The 14,539-nt window shown below is 36.1% G+C and overlaps 1 protein-coding gene across 3 annotated transcripts in view; it reads left to right on the top strand.

The window, feature by feature from the left end:
* The window catches only part of LOC143199320 (CUGBP Elav-like family member 1), a 631,257-nt gene that overhangs the window by 498,642 nt on the left and 118,076 nt on the right, over nucleotides 1-14,539 (top strand). For all 3 annotated transcript variants that reach the window (XM_076409044.1, XM_076409043.1, XM_076409045.1), the window contains one exon: nucleotides 6,919-6,967. In XM_076409044.1, the coding sequence (XP_076265159.1) occupies nucleotides 6,919-6,967 (49 nt within the window). The remainder of the gene's footprint in view (nucleotides 1-6,918; nucleotides 6,968-14,539) is intronic.

The following is a 14,539-nucleotide window of genomic DNA, read 5'->3' on the forward strand; positions in this document are numbered from 1 at the left end:
TTCAAAATACAACTTTATACTCTCAGGACACCCGGTTAATAAAAGAAGAATTCAGGATATTAATTTTTTTTAATAAAACCTCTAACGTATATAGCGCCATCTGTGATCGAGCACAAAACGTATTATAAACCTGTTATCCCGTAATGTATATTTTATAATTCACCGTAAAAAATTGATAAGAATAAACCCCAGAAAAACACGGCAACATGCTTTCCCAATTCCACCTCGCAACTCTCTCCCCCCGCCTGCCCCCGATAAGAAAATCAATTTGCCCGTAATCATTCCCGAATCGTATCCCCGGTGGAAAGCGAACGCGAATCGAAGACGGCGGCGTCGTCGACCGACGAAACGAAAACAAAATATCAAAAGTCCATTTGCGTTCGCGGAGCGTTTCCTCCCTTCGTTTTCCGGCGTCGGGTCCGGGGTTTCGCGCAGATAGTAACCGCCGTGTCTAAGTCTGGATATAATGATGTTAACCAGATCGGTAAGGGGGGCGTAAAAGCCGATTATGATAATGCCTCGAGGGTGCTCTACCTTCGGACGCTTGCCGAGACGATACGGAATTTAATTCAATGGCGACACACGGGGTGTAATTCCCTTTCACAGCGTCAAAGGGCTTTCGGGTGGATATTTACATTATTTTCGATTAAACTGCTCGGAGAGGTACGCGAAGATAACGCCCGTAAATATTTCATTTATTTTAACACCGATAACATATATTGTAATTGGAATTTTGATGAAGTTTGGGAAAGTACAGGATGTTCCATAGGATAGTCCGCTGTTAGAACCACAATATTTAACGGACAGTCTATTAGAAGTTAATCATGACAATTTTTCTTTTATCACGTTGTCAATTCTTACAAATTTTATGTTTTATGTTTATGTTATTTTATGATGTTCCATAGGATAGTTAAATGTGATTTTAGAACCATTAATCTAATAGAGACTAATGGACTAGAAGTGGGTTACAGTTTGTCTCGACACGTCGTCAATTGTTGTAAATTTTATGTATATTTCAAGAATATATTTTTTAGATATTTTTGAATTTTACGAATATTTCAGGAGTTCTTAATATCATTTAAACAATAATCTAATAGGTTCTAACATATGAACTCGATGAATGTCAAGACAACATACACGTATATATTGGAGAAATCAATTACAAACAGATCACCACCACACAAAATTTAGACGTATAATATCAAACAAGGATTAGAGCACAAACTCCCTTTGTCCCATGCAATCTGTTTAGATCATCAACGACTAAATGAAGTTTATTTTGTTTGTTCGCAGAACCGTGTGCTGCCAACCACTCTTTTCGTACGGCACAGATTTCTTCGCAAACTTGGCAAACTCGCTTTGATTAAATCAGTTTCTCGATGCTTTTATTGTCCCCCCCCCTTCCCCTTCTCTCGCCCTCTCTTGTAAGACGTAATGTTATTATATTCCTCCCCGTTTATATAATTTCCGTCGGTGTATGGGTGGCGGAGGGGAAGGGGACCCAGAGAGGAAATTATTTTCGCCTCTGAAGAACATCCTATAAGAAGCATATATCAGAAAAACATTTTTAACTATATACTAGAAGAAAAAATGACTTTGCATTAAATTACAAATACATATAGTTTATTCAAAATAGCAATGAACTCACGTCATCGTAATTTATGACGTCGAAACGTTGAAATGTTTCCGCATTTAACTTTGACTATTAGTTTATCTTAGCTTTGATATATAATATTTTAATATAAATAAAATAATGAAACAAAACCTTACAGTATATCTAATGCTTATATTATCGAAAGGCTTAATCCACAGCTAATTAAACAGCCACATTAGTTTATAGGTTAGGGTTAGTTTATTATATTTACGTTGAACTATCTTCTAAACCATCTATGGTATCCCCTGGAGGCCTAATCCAACCAATTAATAATTGTTTATTCAAGTAATGTGTTTTATTTTTATTAGAGAGCATTTACTTATTTATTTAATTTACTTTATTAATATTAGATTTAATTAGTACAGTCTTCCTAATGTATTTGCAATATCTGCAAAATAGTTCTCTACTCGTATATTTTAACCGAATGGTCATATATCAAAGTCAAATATAAATATAATAATATATATCATAGTCGAAGACGTCAATCAGCACATAAACCTTCCACACTCCACATTTCCATATTTATTGGACTTTATTATTGTGTAGACATTTCACAATCGGAAGACTTTTGCAGACTGGTTCGGTTACATGTTCGAACGTATCACACAGCATTGTATCTCCTTTTAACTGGAATAAAATGAGGAGAAAATTATCTGGTATTAAATTTATAAATTGCAATAGACGATAGATTATATATCTTGATGACGCGAGTTCACTGCTGTTTTGGATAGACTATAAATACAGTTGGCGGTCTTATTACAGGTATATTATACAGAAAATGACGCCCGATAGCTTAGTAACCGCTAATATATTTGCCAGTTTCATTCATAACGTTTTTTTGTACAAGTGTTGTTAATAGTTAGGGCAACAATTATTACTATTGGAAACTTCTGCTTACTTTAATGTCTGTAAGAACCAGATTATATCAGTTGCAGGATTGCACTGATACTGCACTCTGAAACATTTTAGAATTATTGTATCACAATTATCACTAAAACAAAGAATTCTAAACCTTACAATGTATGCCTTGGAGGCTTAGAGTAACAGAAGTAGCAGTACGAGTAAAGCACACGATAATTTTATTGTTTTTGCGAACTGCAAGCTGATAAAAGCAAAAATCTTATAATTCTTGAATGCTAAGTATAAAAAATGTGTTCATACAATATATACCCCAAAACCTGGGAAGTCACCAAACGAAATAAAAGCCTATAGACCTATATCACTGCTGCCAGTAATATCTAAAGTTTTTGAAAAACTCCTGTTGAAAAGAATTAAACCGATCACAGAGAGAAAGAAACCTAATACCAATACATACGGATTTATTAGAAAGCATTCAACAATTGACCTGGTCCACAGAATAACAGATGTTATTGAAAAAACCTACGAAAAAAAAAGTATGCTCAGCTATATTCCACAGAAAATGTTACCAAAACAACACACCGAACTATTAAAACCGTACATTACAACCAGAATGTTTAGAGTCAAACAAGAAGAAGCTTACTCTACCATAAAAGAAGCTAAAGCAGGTGTACCACAAGGAAGTGTACTGGTGCCAATACTTTATCTACTCTACACTTATGATATACTACAAATGGATAATATTACGATGACTACATTTGCCGATGATACTGTGATTATAGCTGTCGGAGACAATAGTGAAGAAGCCTCACGAAAATAACAACAGGCAAGTGATAACATAAACAATTGGACACAAGCTTGGAAAATAAGAATTAGCGAAAGTGAATATGTTCATGTGCAGTTCACCTACAATCAGACCATACAAGCAGCAATAACATTAAATAATACTATCATTCCATATAGCAACAACCCTAAATATCTCGGAATGAAACTTGATGCAAAACTTCGCTAGAAGGAACATATAAAGAAGAAAATAAAATAAATATAATTTAAATATAGGAAAATGTACTGGCTAATTGGAAGAAAATCACAATTATCAGTACATAATAAATTGCTGTTATATAAGCAAATACTGAAACCTATATGAACATACAGAGTTCAATTATGGGGATGTTCTACAAAGAGTAACATAAATAAAATATAAATTTTTCAGAACAAAGCCCTGAGAAATATTGTACAAATACTACAGGATGATTATTATAGGACAGCACTGACATGTATAAACATTATTTCACCAGAGACTGAGATAGGGCCGATGGGGCCTCCTAGTTATATATCTAGTTTTAAGTTATCATTAAAACAAATTGTAGGTTAGTCGGAAACGACTAGTAACAATATAATAATTACATAATATATATATATATATATATATATACAAGTTTATGCTCATCAGGACCTATAATAAGATTTCGTATTTTAAATAAACGCGAGATAATATTTTGTAATTTGTATTCTAGTTAAAGCAAATCATGTATTTTGTTGATATATTAAAAAAATATCCAGAGTAATTAACAGGAAATACTTTACAATATGTGTTATATCTTTAAGAATAAGGAACCCCGCAAATCCCAATCTCAACCCGCGACAATTTCGATAAAAGCCTTCTTAGCACCAACCGATCAGGTGGCTTTCAGTTAGGTGGTCCTCCAGGAGTCGCACAAATCCCCCACGGATCCCTGAAAGAGAACAGATACTCCACCTTTACGACGCAATCATTTTCAATATTTCCAGGAACCGGTTGACAGAATATAGTCCGATAAAAAATCTATTTAAAATACTCGTCATCGATTTAACAGAAACAGTTCGCTCCACAGCCCCCCGCATACCATTATCTTCTCGCGCGATTTTCAGAACTTCACCGCTTCAACTTGCCCAAGTATCGATCTCCCATTTAACCTCTTCGAACATTTATTAACTCGCCTTCTCGCTCTCCCACTGTCCCGTCCCCCTCTTCCATTTGACACTTGACGCTATCGGCGAAGGGGCCGAGGAGGAGGGGTGACGTGGAGCCGTCAGGAGCGGGTCCGACGCCAATTGCGCGGAAAGCTCACAATAGGACTCCCTCCCCCAACCATAAAGAGTCGGTCCGGTCCTGGGCCTAGTCCTGGCGTCAGTTAAATCACTCCCTTCATTGGCAAGTTCGATTCGCGTGGCATGGAGAGAGCGATGAAAGCAATTTCGCTCGGACGGTATAGTTCCGAGGGGTTTATTTATGCGGCTCTGTTTTACAGCTACGTGTATTTTAATCCTAGACGCGTCCGGTGAGGGTAGGGGAGGGTACGGCGCGGCTACGGTACACTATTTTCTTTTTGGGAGGACGAATGGGCTTGGGATTAGGATTGAAATGGATGGGCTTGATCCCGGAGGTACGAGTTTATTTTAGATCAATGAGAAACAAAGATGATTTGGTTTAGACATTCCTCTACGTAAAATAACGAATTCTATTTGCCGCGATGCCGTTACGTCATATTACAATTGTCGGTTTTAGTTTCAGATATTCAAAAGTAGCAATTTTGATGATAAAGACAAAGAACAGCCCGGGATTTCCTACTCTCTAAGCAATCAAATAGAGCATTCTTCACCACCGGATACTGTCCCGATACCATTCGTAACAGGCTTCAAGCCAAACTCAAACAGGCGATAGCGTGGTACAGTTTCTGACGACTGTAGATTAACCCGAACTAATCCCCATGTATATCGCCTTCAAATCGACAAAGTTCCTATCCCCTGGCTCCAGAAAGTGTCATACCTGGGTAACAGGTCAATTGAAAAGTCCCCGTCCTAACCCTCAAACGATGCTTGTATAAATTTGACAGCTGTCGGATCATTAGTTTGTGAATTATAGCATTTTGAGTGAAGCAACTTTTATTATTATGAAAAAAAAATGGATAAAAAGGAATTTCGCGTGTTGATAAAATATTGCTTTTTGAAGGGAAGAAATACAGTTGAAACAAAAACTTGGCTTTATGCCAAGTTTCCAGACACTGCCCCAGGAAAATCAACCATCAAGGGTTGGTATGCTAAGTTTAGATGTAGTGAAATGAGCATCGAAGACGGTTCTTACCGACGAAAATATTTAAAAACTCCACAAAATGATTTTGAATGGACGTAAATTCAAATTGAATGAAATAGCAGACACTCTAAAGATATCAACTGAACGTGTACATCATATCATTTACGAATATTTGGGTATGAGAAAGCTCTGTGCAAAGTGGGTGCCGCGCGAACTCACATTTGTCCAAAAACAACGACGAGTTGATGATTCGGGGCAGTGTTTGAAGATGATCAAGCATAATAAACCCGAGTTTTTGCGTCGATATGTGACAATGGATGAAAAATGACTCCATCATTTCACTCCGAAGTCCAATCGACAGTCATCCGAGTGGACTGCGCACGATGAACCCGCTCCAAAGCGTGGGAAAGTGCAATAGTCGGCTGGCAAGGTTATGGTGTCTGTATTTTGGGATGCGCGTGGAATAATTTTTATTGACTACCTTGAAATAGGAAGGACCATCAACAGCGACTCTTACATAGCGTTATTGGACCATTTGAAGAACGAAATCGCCGAAAAACCTTCACCAAGACAGTGCACCGTGTCAAAAATCCATGAATTTGGCTTCGAATTGCTTCCTCATTCACTGTATTCTCCAGATCTGGCCCCCAGAGACTATTTCCTGTTCTCAGATCTCAAAAGAATATTCACTGGGAAGAAATTCTCGTCGAATGAAGAAGCGATCGACGAAACTGAGACCTATTTTGAAGTAAAGGACAAATCGTACTACAAAAATGGTATCGAAAAATTGGAGGGTCGCTATAATCAGTGTATCACCCTTGAAGGGAATTGTGTTGAATACAAATAAATAATTTTGTCAAAAAAATTTGTTTTACTATGGTAGGCCAGGGACTTTTCAATTGACCTGTTACAGTCATTAGAAAAGAAAGATAATATAGTAGTTAATATAGAGCGCCCTGTAATTGTGCGCATGCGCAGGGACCAACATAAACTCCTAGATATCTTATTCTCTTAATCGCTTGTAAATAGCAACGTCGTAAAATCAGGCGAAGACGGACAGACAAACCAGTCTAGAAATCACAATACTACAGAGTTACTACATTTTTTAACGTATAAAAAATAGATTTATTCACAACTTTATGTTTTTAACCGTTATTTCTCTAGTATTTCCTAGACTTTTATGTAAAATATATACCTAAAGAGCTTCAAACGTTCGAACAGTCTGAGCGAAGCCTCGCGCGTAGACACTCCACGGTCCAAAACTCATCGACTATTCAACTCTCCTCACTTCGCCGTCCATCTCTCTAATCTATTAAATCTCTGTCTGTTCCAGATGCATCATCCCATCCAAATGAAACCGGCCGACAGCGAAAACAGGAACGGTAAGTGATTTCCGGATTTTGAGTTTGACCCTTTTTGTTTCGGCCGGCAATGAATTAATTAGGGGGGGCGATGACGGAGGGGTAGTAGAGGAGGAGGATGTTTCGAGGGCGGTTCTGACAGTCGGAGGGTGTGATGGTTTGGCGCTTTTTCGAGAGAAGGGTGCAACGAAATGCAATTTCCAGTCGGGATGATGGATTGACGGGCGGGAATTTGCGATTTCGTTCTTTTTCTGTTAATGGTTGATTCTATGATTTTGGGTTTTTTAAAGTCTCCTTTTTACCAACGAGGGTTTATCTGGACTGGAACTACAGTTTAGCGTGGGCTCCGAACCACGGTCCTCGGCATTAAGCCCTACCGACTGGGCAGTGACCCACTTAGAGACCATCCCAGAAGACATCCGATCTTACCCCGCCTGGTTACTGGTGTGACCGGGATGCTGTTGCCTATAAAGACATTTATAATTACAATCACAAACATAAAGTTCATTCATGTCCCGGCAGGATTCGAACCCGCGCCTATCGCAACAGTAAGAGGACTGCACCAATCAAGCCGGCTAAGAATTTGTGTACTATTTGGTACTATTAAAGATGTTTTTATATATCACTATTTTTATGAGCGATTAACTGGTATCTTAATAGTCGAGATATAACATAATCAAGATAGAGCTTTTTAAGTATCTATTATTATTTTTGCATTACTAGCTGACTCGGCGAATATTAGTTAATTTTAGTATCTAGTATTACCTTGGTTTTATGGATTATTAGGAACTCCATAAAATGTTTCCGAAACGGAACTAAAACAGGTGTACAGCAAGGCAGCATTTTGGGTCCCCTTCTCTACATACAATATAGATCAATAAATTCACTGAACTAGATCAAATTGTTTTACCCTATTTAATCTTCTGACTAAGCCATCATTATATAGAAGCTGCAGAACCTCAACATTGATGCGCTAATGGAGCCTATGTTCATGTCCTTAGGCTTGGTAACATTATCAACAGTTTCTATATTCAGGGCCTTATGCAGATTGTCATTACGAATACATTATGGAGCATCAACAATACCTCGCAGCACTGTGTTTTGGAATCTTTGTATGATATTTCTATTGCTTTCGTTGGTACAACTCCAGCGTTGAGTACCACAAGTCCACATTGGTCTCAAGACTTGTTGGTGAGGCACTTTTGTTGGTGAAGAATTTTTCACATTTTTTCCTGAGTCTAACATCAGTGGCCATGGCAAGACGTGATTATTTGCTGATTTATATATACTGACTTGTGCTTGATTCTTTTGCTGGATATATCAATATGCGTTTATTTATTTTGATTCGGCTTGATGCGCCATTTTTTCGAGCAGCAAGGCATTTCGGCAGTAGCTGTGAAAATTAGTCGAAGACCTATGATACCAACAGCGGCATATTGATAGACCCTGTAAGAAATCGATGTATATATGCTGTTTTCTAATGAGTGGTTCAACCTAGTATTACCTCAAGAAAAGTATCATAACTTAATGCAGTATAAATTTGAACTTATATATACTTTGTATAATCTGAAAAGACTTCAACTTAAGAATGAGGAACTCTTTATCAATTGCTTTAATATTTCCTCTATAAGACAGATATAGATTGCGTTGAAACTGAAGGAAATTATACTGAAATATAAAGTAATTTTTGTGTTGTGTAGATGTCCAAATTTTATTATGAATAAATATACGCCACAAGAACAAGCAGAAATAGTGACAATATTTATTGAAAATAATCGTTCCATTATTGCCACTCAGCGAAAATTGCATCAAAAATATCCCTAATCGTCCAGTGCCTCACAAAACTACAATTTATCGTTTACTCTGGTGTGTAATAGTGTTGCAGAATCTCCATAAACATCAATTCGGAGACGTGGTTCGCAGTTACACATTTCTGCACGCAATTTAAGGCGAATTTTGCAAACTGATTTGAAAATGTTCCGTACAAAATTCAATTAGTCCGAAAATTGCTCCGAGAGATCCTAATAAACGGTAAGTACTGATTTTTCGTCTAAACTGATAACGAGCGATGAAGCCCATTTTCTTCTCACTGGCTACGTGAATAAAGAAAACAGTCAGTTTTGAGGAACACAGAATTCTCAATTAATTCATGACACATCCTTGCATCCACTAAAAACAACTGTATGGTATGGTATTCATGCTGGAAACATCATTGGTTCCTATTTTTTTGAAAATGACCAAAGTGTTGCAGTTACTACTACTGCTGAACGACACTAAGACATGATTTTCTTCTGCCTGAAGAGCAAGGAGTAGAGGACTTGTGGTTTGAGCAAGATGGGGCCACAGCACATACAGCTAGTTCAAAAATTCTATTATTGAATGACGCTTTTCCACGAAGACTAATTTCGCGAAGTGGCGATTTAGCATGGCCAGTCAGATCTTCGTATTTAACAGCACCAGGCTTTTCTGATGCGATTTTTTAAAATCAAACGTTTATATGAATACGCCCCAAACGATTCAACATCATAAAGACAATATTCGTCGCGAAATTGAAGTAATTCAGCTTCAGATGTTGAAACGAGCCGAAAGTTGCATAGAGAATCGCGGTCATAATTTAGCCGATATAATTTTTCAATCATAAGGAAAAAAATATATATAAAGACCATATAGACTTTTCATAAAAACCAAACTTACTTATCTTTTCTTTGAGCAAAGTTATAGGCAATCAAAACGGTAGAGAGATTTTTGCCCCACGTTGTACAATCCGGTAGGAACATTCTTCAAGTAAAAAGAAAATTCGATGTTGAAAAGAATTACGGGCTAGTCCGGGGCGCTGTTTCTCGAGGAAAACATATATTTTCCGACAGGAACGGGAGGCTGAAAGAGACTAGCGGGGACATTTATCAAAATTTGTCCCGTAAGTTGGTCGTTTGTCAGGGGGCTGCATTCGAAACCGCAGCCAAAGTTCATCCGCCATAATTTTCTTTAATATTTTCGTATTACCATAATAAATGGACGTATTAATTCACCACCCGGTATCAGGATCGTTACCGTGATTTACGCGCACGCATAAATCCTGCGGGCTTGTTTCGACAATGGTCCATTTAGCATAAATATTTTATTGCGCCCTCATCCTTCATCGAGAAACCGCCGACCGGTGGTGCCGCTCTCGTTTCTCCTCTCCTCCATGTTTGTTCTCGCCCAGAAAACAACGCTTTACGCGTATATTAAGCCGACGAAAAAGTATCGAGGCTTTTTATGTATCTTTTTTTATCGAAATATACCGTCTGACGTCGTAACATCGTATATCATTTGTAATGTTAGCATACATTACTTCACAAATAAGTTTAGCGCATGCGTGTATTCAGCTTCATTTACTTTCTTATTATTATTATTTACTTACTTTAATAAATACTTGTTTTAATGTTGAAACTATATATATATTTTTTTATAACATCTTTATTAGATACGCTTAGTACAATCTTAATTTACAATTAATTTATTACTACTTTTCCTATGTACTTGGATTAATTAACAAGCAAGACGAGTGCGAGAAAATACATCAGTATGTATTCCTCAATTATAAAATTATAATTATTTATTAATTATTAACTTATAGCTATAGTTTACACTAATAATAAACACCAAATGTTCACACAAGTTCATATGGTTTTGTTCGTTTCATTCTCCTAACATCCTGCGCGCTGTCCAGCAGTTGTATTGCTTCCACGTTAGTACGATTTAGTAATCTTCTTTCGTGTTTCAAGGCGAAATCCTGCACAACTTTGCAAATCCATTTGATTTCCAGGTCATCGTGCAGTTCTTCATTGGTTACATAGCGATAGGCATTGGTAATCAATCGAAGAACCTTGTTTTGACAGCGCTGTATGACTAACTGATTTGAATTTTTAGTGCAACCCCATATTTGCACCCCATAGGTCCAAATTGGCTTTATAATTGTATTATAGATCAACCTCTTTGATTTTAGATCAAGTTGAGAGTATCTTCCGACTAACCGGTATAGTTGTTTTATTTTGGTTCTAATGTGTTTTGCTTTTTGTCTAACGTGATGCTTCCAATTTAATCTACCGTCAAGATGGATTCCAAGGTATTTTGCTGCTTCCTATTTTTATGAATACACCATATTTAAATTAATGTTATTTCCAACGGTAGTATAAGCGAGACGGACATTGCTTCACAAACTTTAAAAAAGAAAATGAACAATAATTACTGAATACTATTATAATAATAATACCTAACATGCAATTTATCATTTAATTTTAAACGAAGTAGAATTACTTTGATATTTGAATGTTCTGTAGATCTGTAAAAAGGAATGGAATTTTTCTATGGAATGGAATAATACTCCACAAATGTTTTATTGTATTTTAATGTGTTAATTGCTATTTTTAAATAATATACTATAATTAATATACACAATAGTACTTAAACAAAACCTAAAAACCAAAAAATGTACAAGAACCATAAATACTAAATAAAAATTAAACATTTATCTAATCATAGAAAAAAGAATAGTCCATGACATAATTAAAAATGATCTGAATTAAATGATATAAATTCTTTATTTATTACTGAACGGAAATATTTTTTAACAAAAATCGAGAGAGTAATCGAAATATTACCTATTATTGCCATAAAAACAGTCAAAAGTATTTTAATATTTATCATTCACAATTTTAATCTTTTTACCCTATTACATTAAGAATCTTGAAAACTATTGTGACAAAATGCTATCATATTAATATATATTAGTATATAATATATTGTTAGTTACAAGCAAAGCTACCAAAAAAATCATAAAACTACATATATTACATATAAGTCTATGTAATATTAAATTGGGTACAGACTGAAAGTACACGACTGAAACAGTCGATAGTCAATTTCAGTTGATAGTTTCCACAATATATATATATATATATATATATATATATATATATATATATATATATATATTACAATTTAACTATTATTTCTATAGCATTATTAATTAATGAGGCACAAAATTTAAATATTTTAGATTTTTTTGTTGTTTTCACTCGATCGACTGTATAGATCGACTCGAAAAGAACTTACCGCTATTAGAAAAGGAAGACAGTAGAGTTTATTCCTTCCTATAGTTCATTTTGTGCAATATAGTACGCCCATGCCAAATCCAAAATTATTTGTGAAGTAATACATGCTTAATACAGATCTATATATAAGAATATTGCTTTTTATATTAGTTTTTGCCATTGAAGAAGGCATTCCAAATACAGTTTTTTCTTATTAATTGTGAAACTATTACAATAATGAATGTATGGTTAATAAATACCATCCAAGTTTATAGAAATGCAGCAGTTGTTTATAATAACAACCCCAAAACATCCACATTTCAAGTCTTCGCCACTCAGCTGTCCTATTTTGTCAGCTGGTCGAGCTCACTGATATCAGAGATACTATTCGCCACCTAAGTAAATATTTAATCACGAAACATTACCTAATTTGAATCGATACTTTTATTACTTTTCGTTCTCTACGTCGTTCGAGCATAACGGACTACTTCAACACCAAACAAAAAGAAATGTTAGCACGATTTATATTGTTTCATAATAAAGTTGTTAAAATAAAGTGTATTTTTGGAAGCCAAAATGTATCTTAATATCTATAAAAAAACTCAGTTAAATGGAGGTTATATGCTCGATAAAAGCGGACAGATCATCACAAATTCATTTAAAGATGTGTATTTCCACGCATCTGCTGGGAGCTAGAATGTCGCTCAAGATAACGGGTCAATTGAAAAGTCCCCGGCCAACCATAGTAAAACACATTTTTTGGCAAAGTTAATTTTTTTTTATTCAATATAGTTCCCTTCAAGGGTGATACACTGATTATAGCTATCCTCCAAATTTTCGATACCATTTTTGTAGTACGATTTGTCCTTTGCTTCGAAATAGGCCTGTTTCGGCGATCAGCTCTTCATTCGACGAAAATTTCGTGCCAGCGAGCCTTCTTTCGAGATCTGAGAACAGTAATTGCTTACTGGAGGTCAGATCTGAAGAATACGGTAGATGAGGAAGGAATTGGAAGCCAAATTCATGGATTTTTGCCATCGTTTTCACTGACTTGTGACACGGTGCATTGTCTTGGTGAAGCAGCACTTTCTATTTCTTCAAATGCGGCCGGCTTTCGGCGATTTCATCCTTCAAACGGTCCAATAACGCTATGTAATAGTCGCTGTTTATAGTCCTTCCTTTTTTAAGGTAGTCAATGAAAATTATTCCAGCGCATCCCAAAATACAGAAGCCATAACCTTGCCAGCCGACTGTTGCGTTTTCCCACGCTTTAGTGTGGATTCATCGTGTGCAGTCCACTCGAATGACTGTCAATTAGACTTCGGAGTGAAATGATGGAGCCATGTTTCATCCATTATCACATATCGACGCAAAACTTGGGTTTATTACGCTTGATCATCTTCAAACACTGCTCCGAATCATCACCTCGTCGTTGTTTTTGGACAAAAGTGGGCTCGCGCGGCATCCACTTTGCACAGAGTTTTCTCATACCCAAATATTCGTGAATGATATGATATACACGTTCAGTTGATGTCTTTAGAGTGTCTGCTATTTCATTCAAATTCAATTTACGGTCATTCAAAATCATTTTGCGGATTTTTTAATTGTTTTCGTCGGTAACAACCTATTTTGGGCGTGCACTGCGTTCACCGTCTTCGGTGCTCATTTCGCCACGTCTAAACTTAGCATACCAATCCTTGATGATTGATTTTCCTGTGGTAGTGTCCGGAAACTCGGCATCAAGCCAAGTTTTTACTTCAACTGCATTTTTTCCCTTCAAAAAGCAACACTCGAAATTCCTTTTTATCCATTTTTTTCACGATAACAAAAGTTGCTTCACTCAAATGCTCTAATTTACAAACTAATGATCGGACAGTTGTCAAATTTATAAACGCATCTTTTGAGGGTTAAGGCTAGCTAAAAGAAAAATATTAAATAGTGTTATTTTCTGTTTTTCTTTTCTTAAACGATTCTGTTTTTATTTCTGCCATTCCTCCAATAATCACCGAAACGGACCAAAGGTGGCGAGAGAGAAAAAACAACGGGGGAAAAACTTTTTTTCGAGGATTAATCTGCGAGTTCTTTATATGCAAATTGCCGTATATATTTTGGTTGCCGATTTCAATATTTAGCGAGGGATTTAAGCTTTTAAATCGTGTCAGGTTTTTTTTTGGCAGGCAGACAGGAGCTGGCGGGCGAATAAAAATTGCCCCCCCCCCCCGCTCTTCTCTCCTTTCTCCCCCTATATTAGATGCAGGCGCGAGTTTTAATTCGGTTTGTTCGTTGATCAGCTACAGCTACAGAGTTGATTTTTGGTGATTGTCACGTGCCCAATTCCCACATAGGTGTCTTATAGGTGCAAATCATATTAAATGAAAAACTGTTATTTTGTATGGATTTTTATATTACATCAAAACTATCGAATTTAATAGTTGTTTACATCAAAATATCATAAAGTATTTCAAATTACAACTTAATTGCAAATCAAATCTTGTCTATATTTTGGAACATCTTTTAC

The sequence above is a fragment of the Rhynchophorus ferrugineus genome, unplaced genomic scaffold (genome assembly GCF_030347505.1).
Source record: "Rhynchophorus ferrugineus isolate W39M unplaced genomic scaffold, kcgeb_rfMv2 rfM7, whole genome shotgun sequence".
Classification (NCBI taxonomy): domain Eukaryota; kingdom Metazoa; phylum Arthropoda; class Insecta; order Coleoptera; family Curculionidae; genus Rhynchophorus; species Rhynchophorus ferrugineus.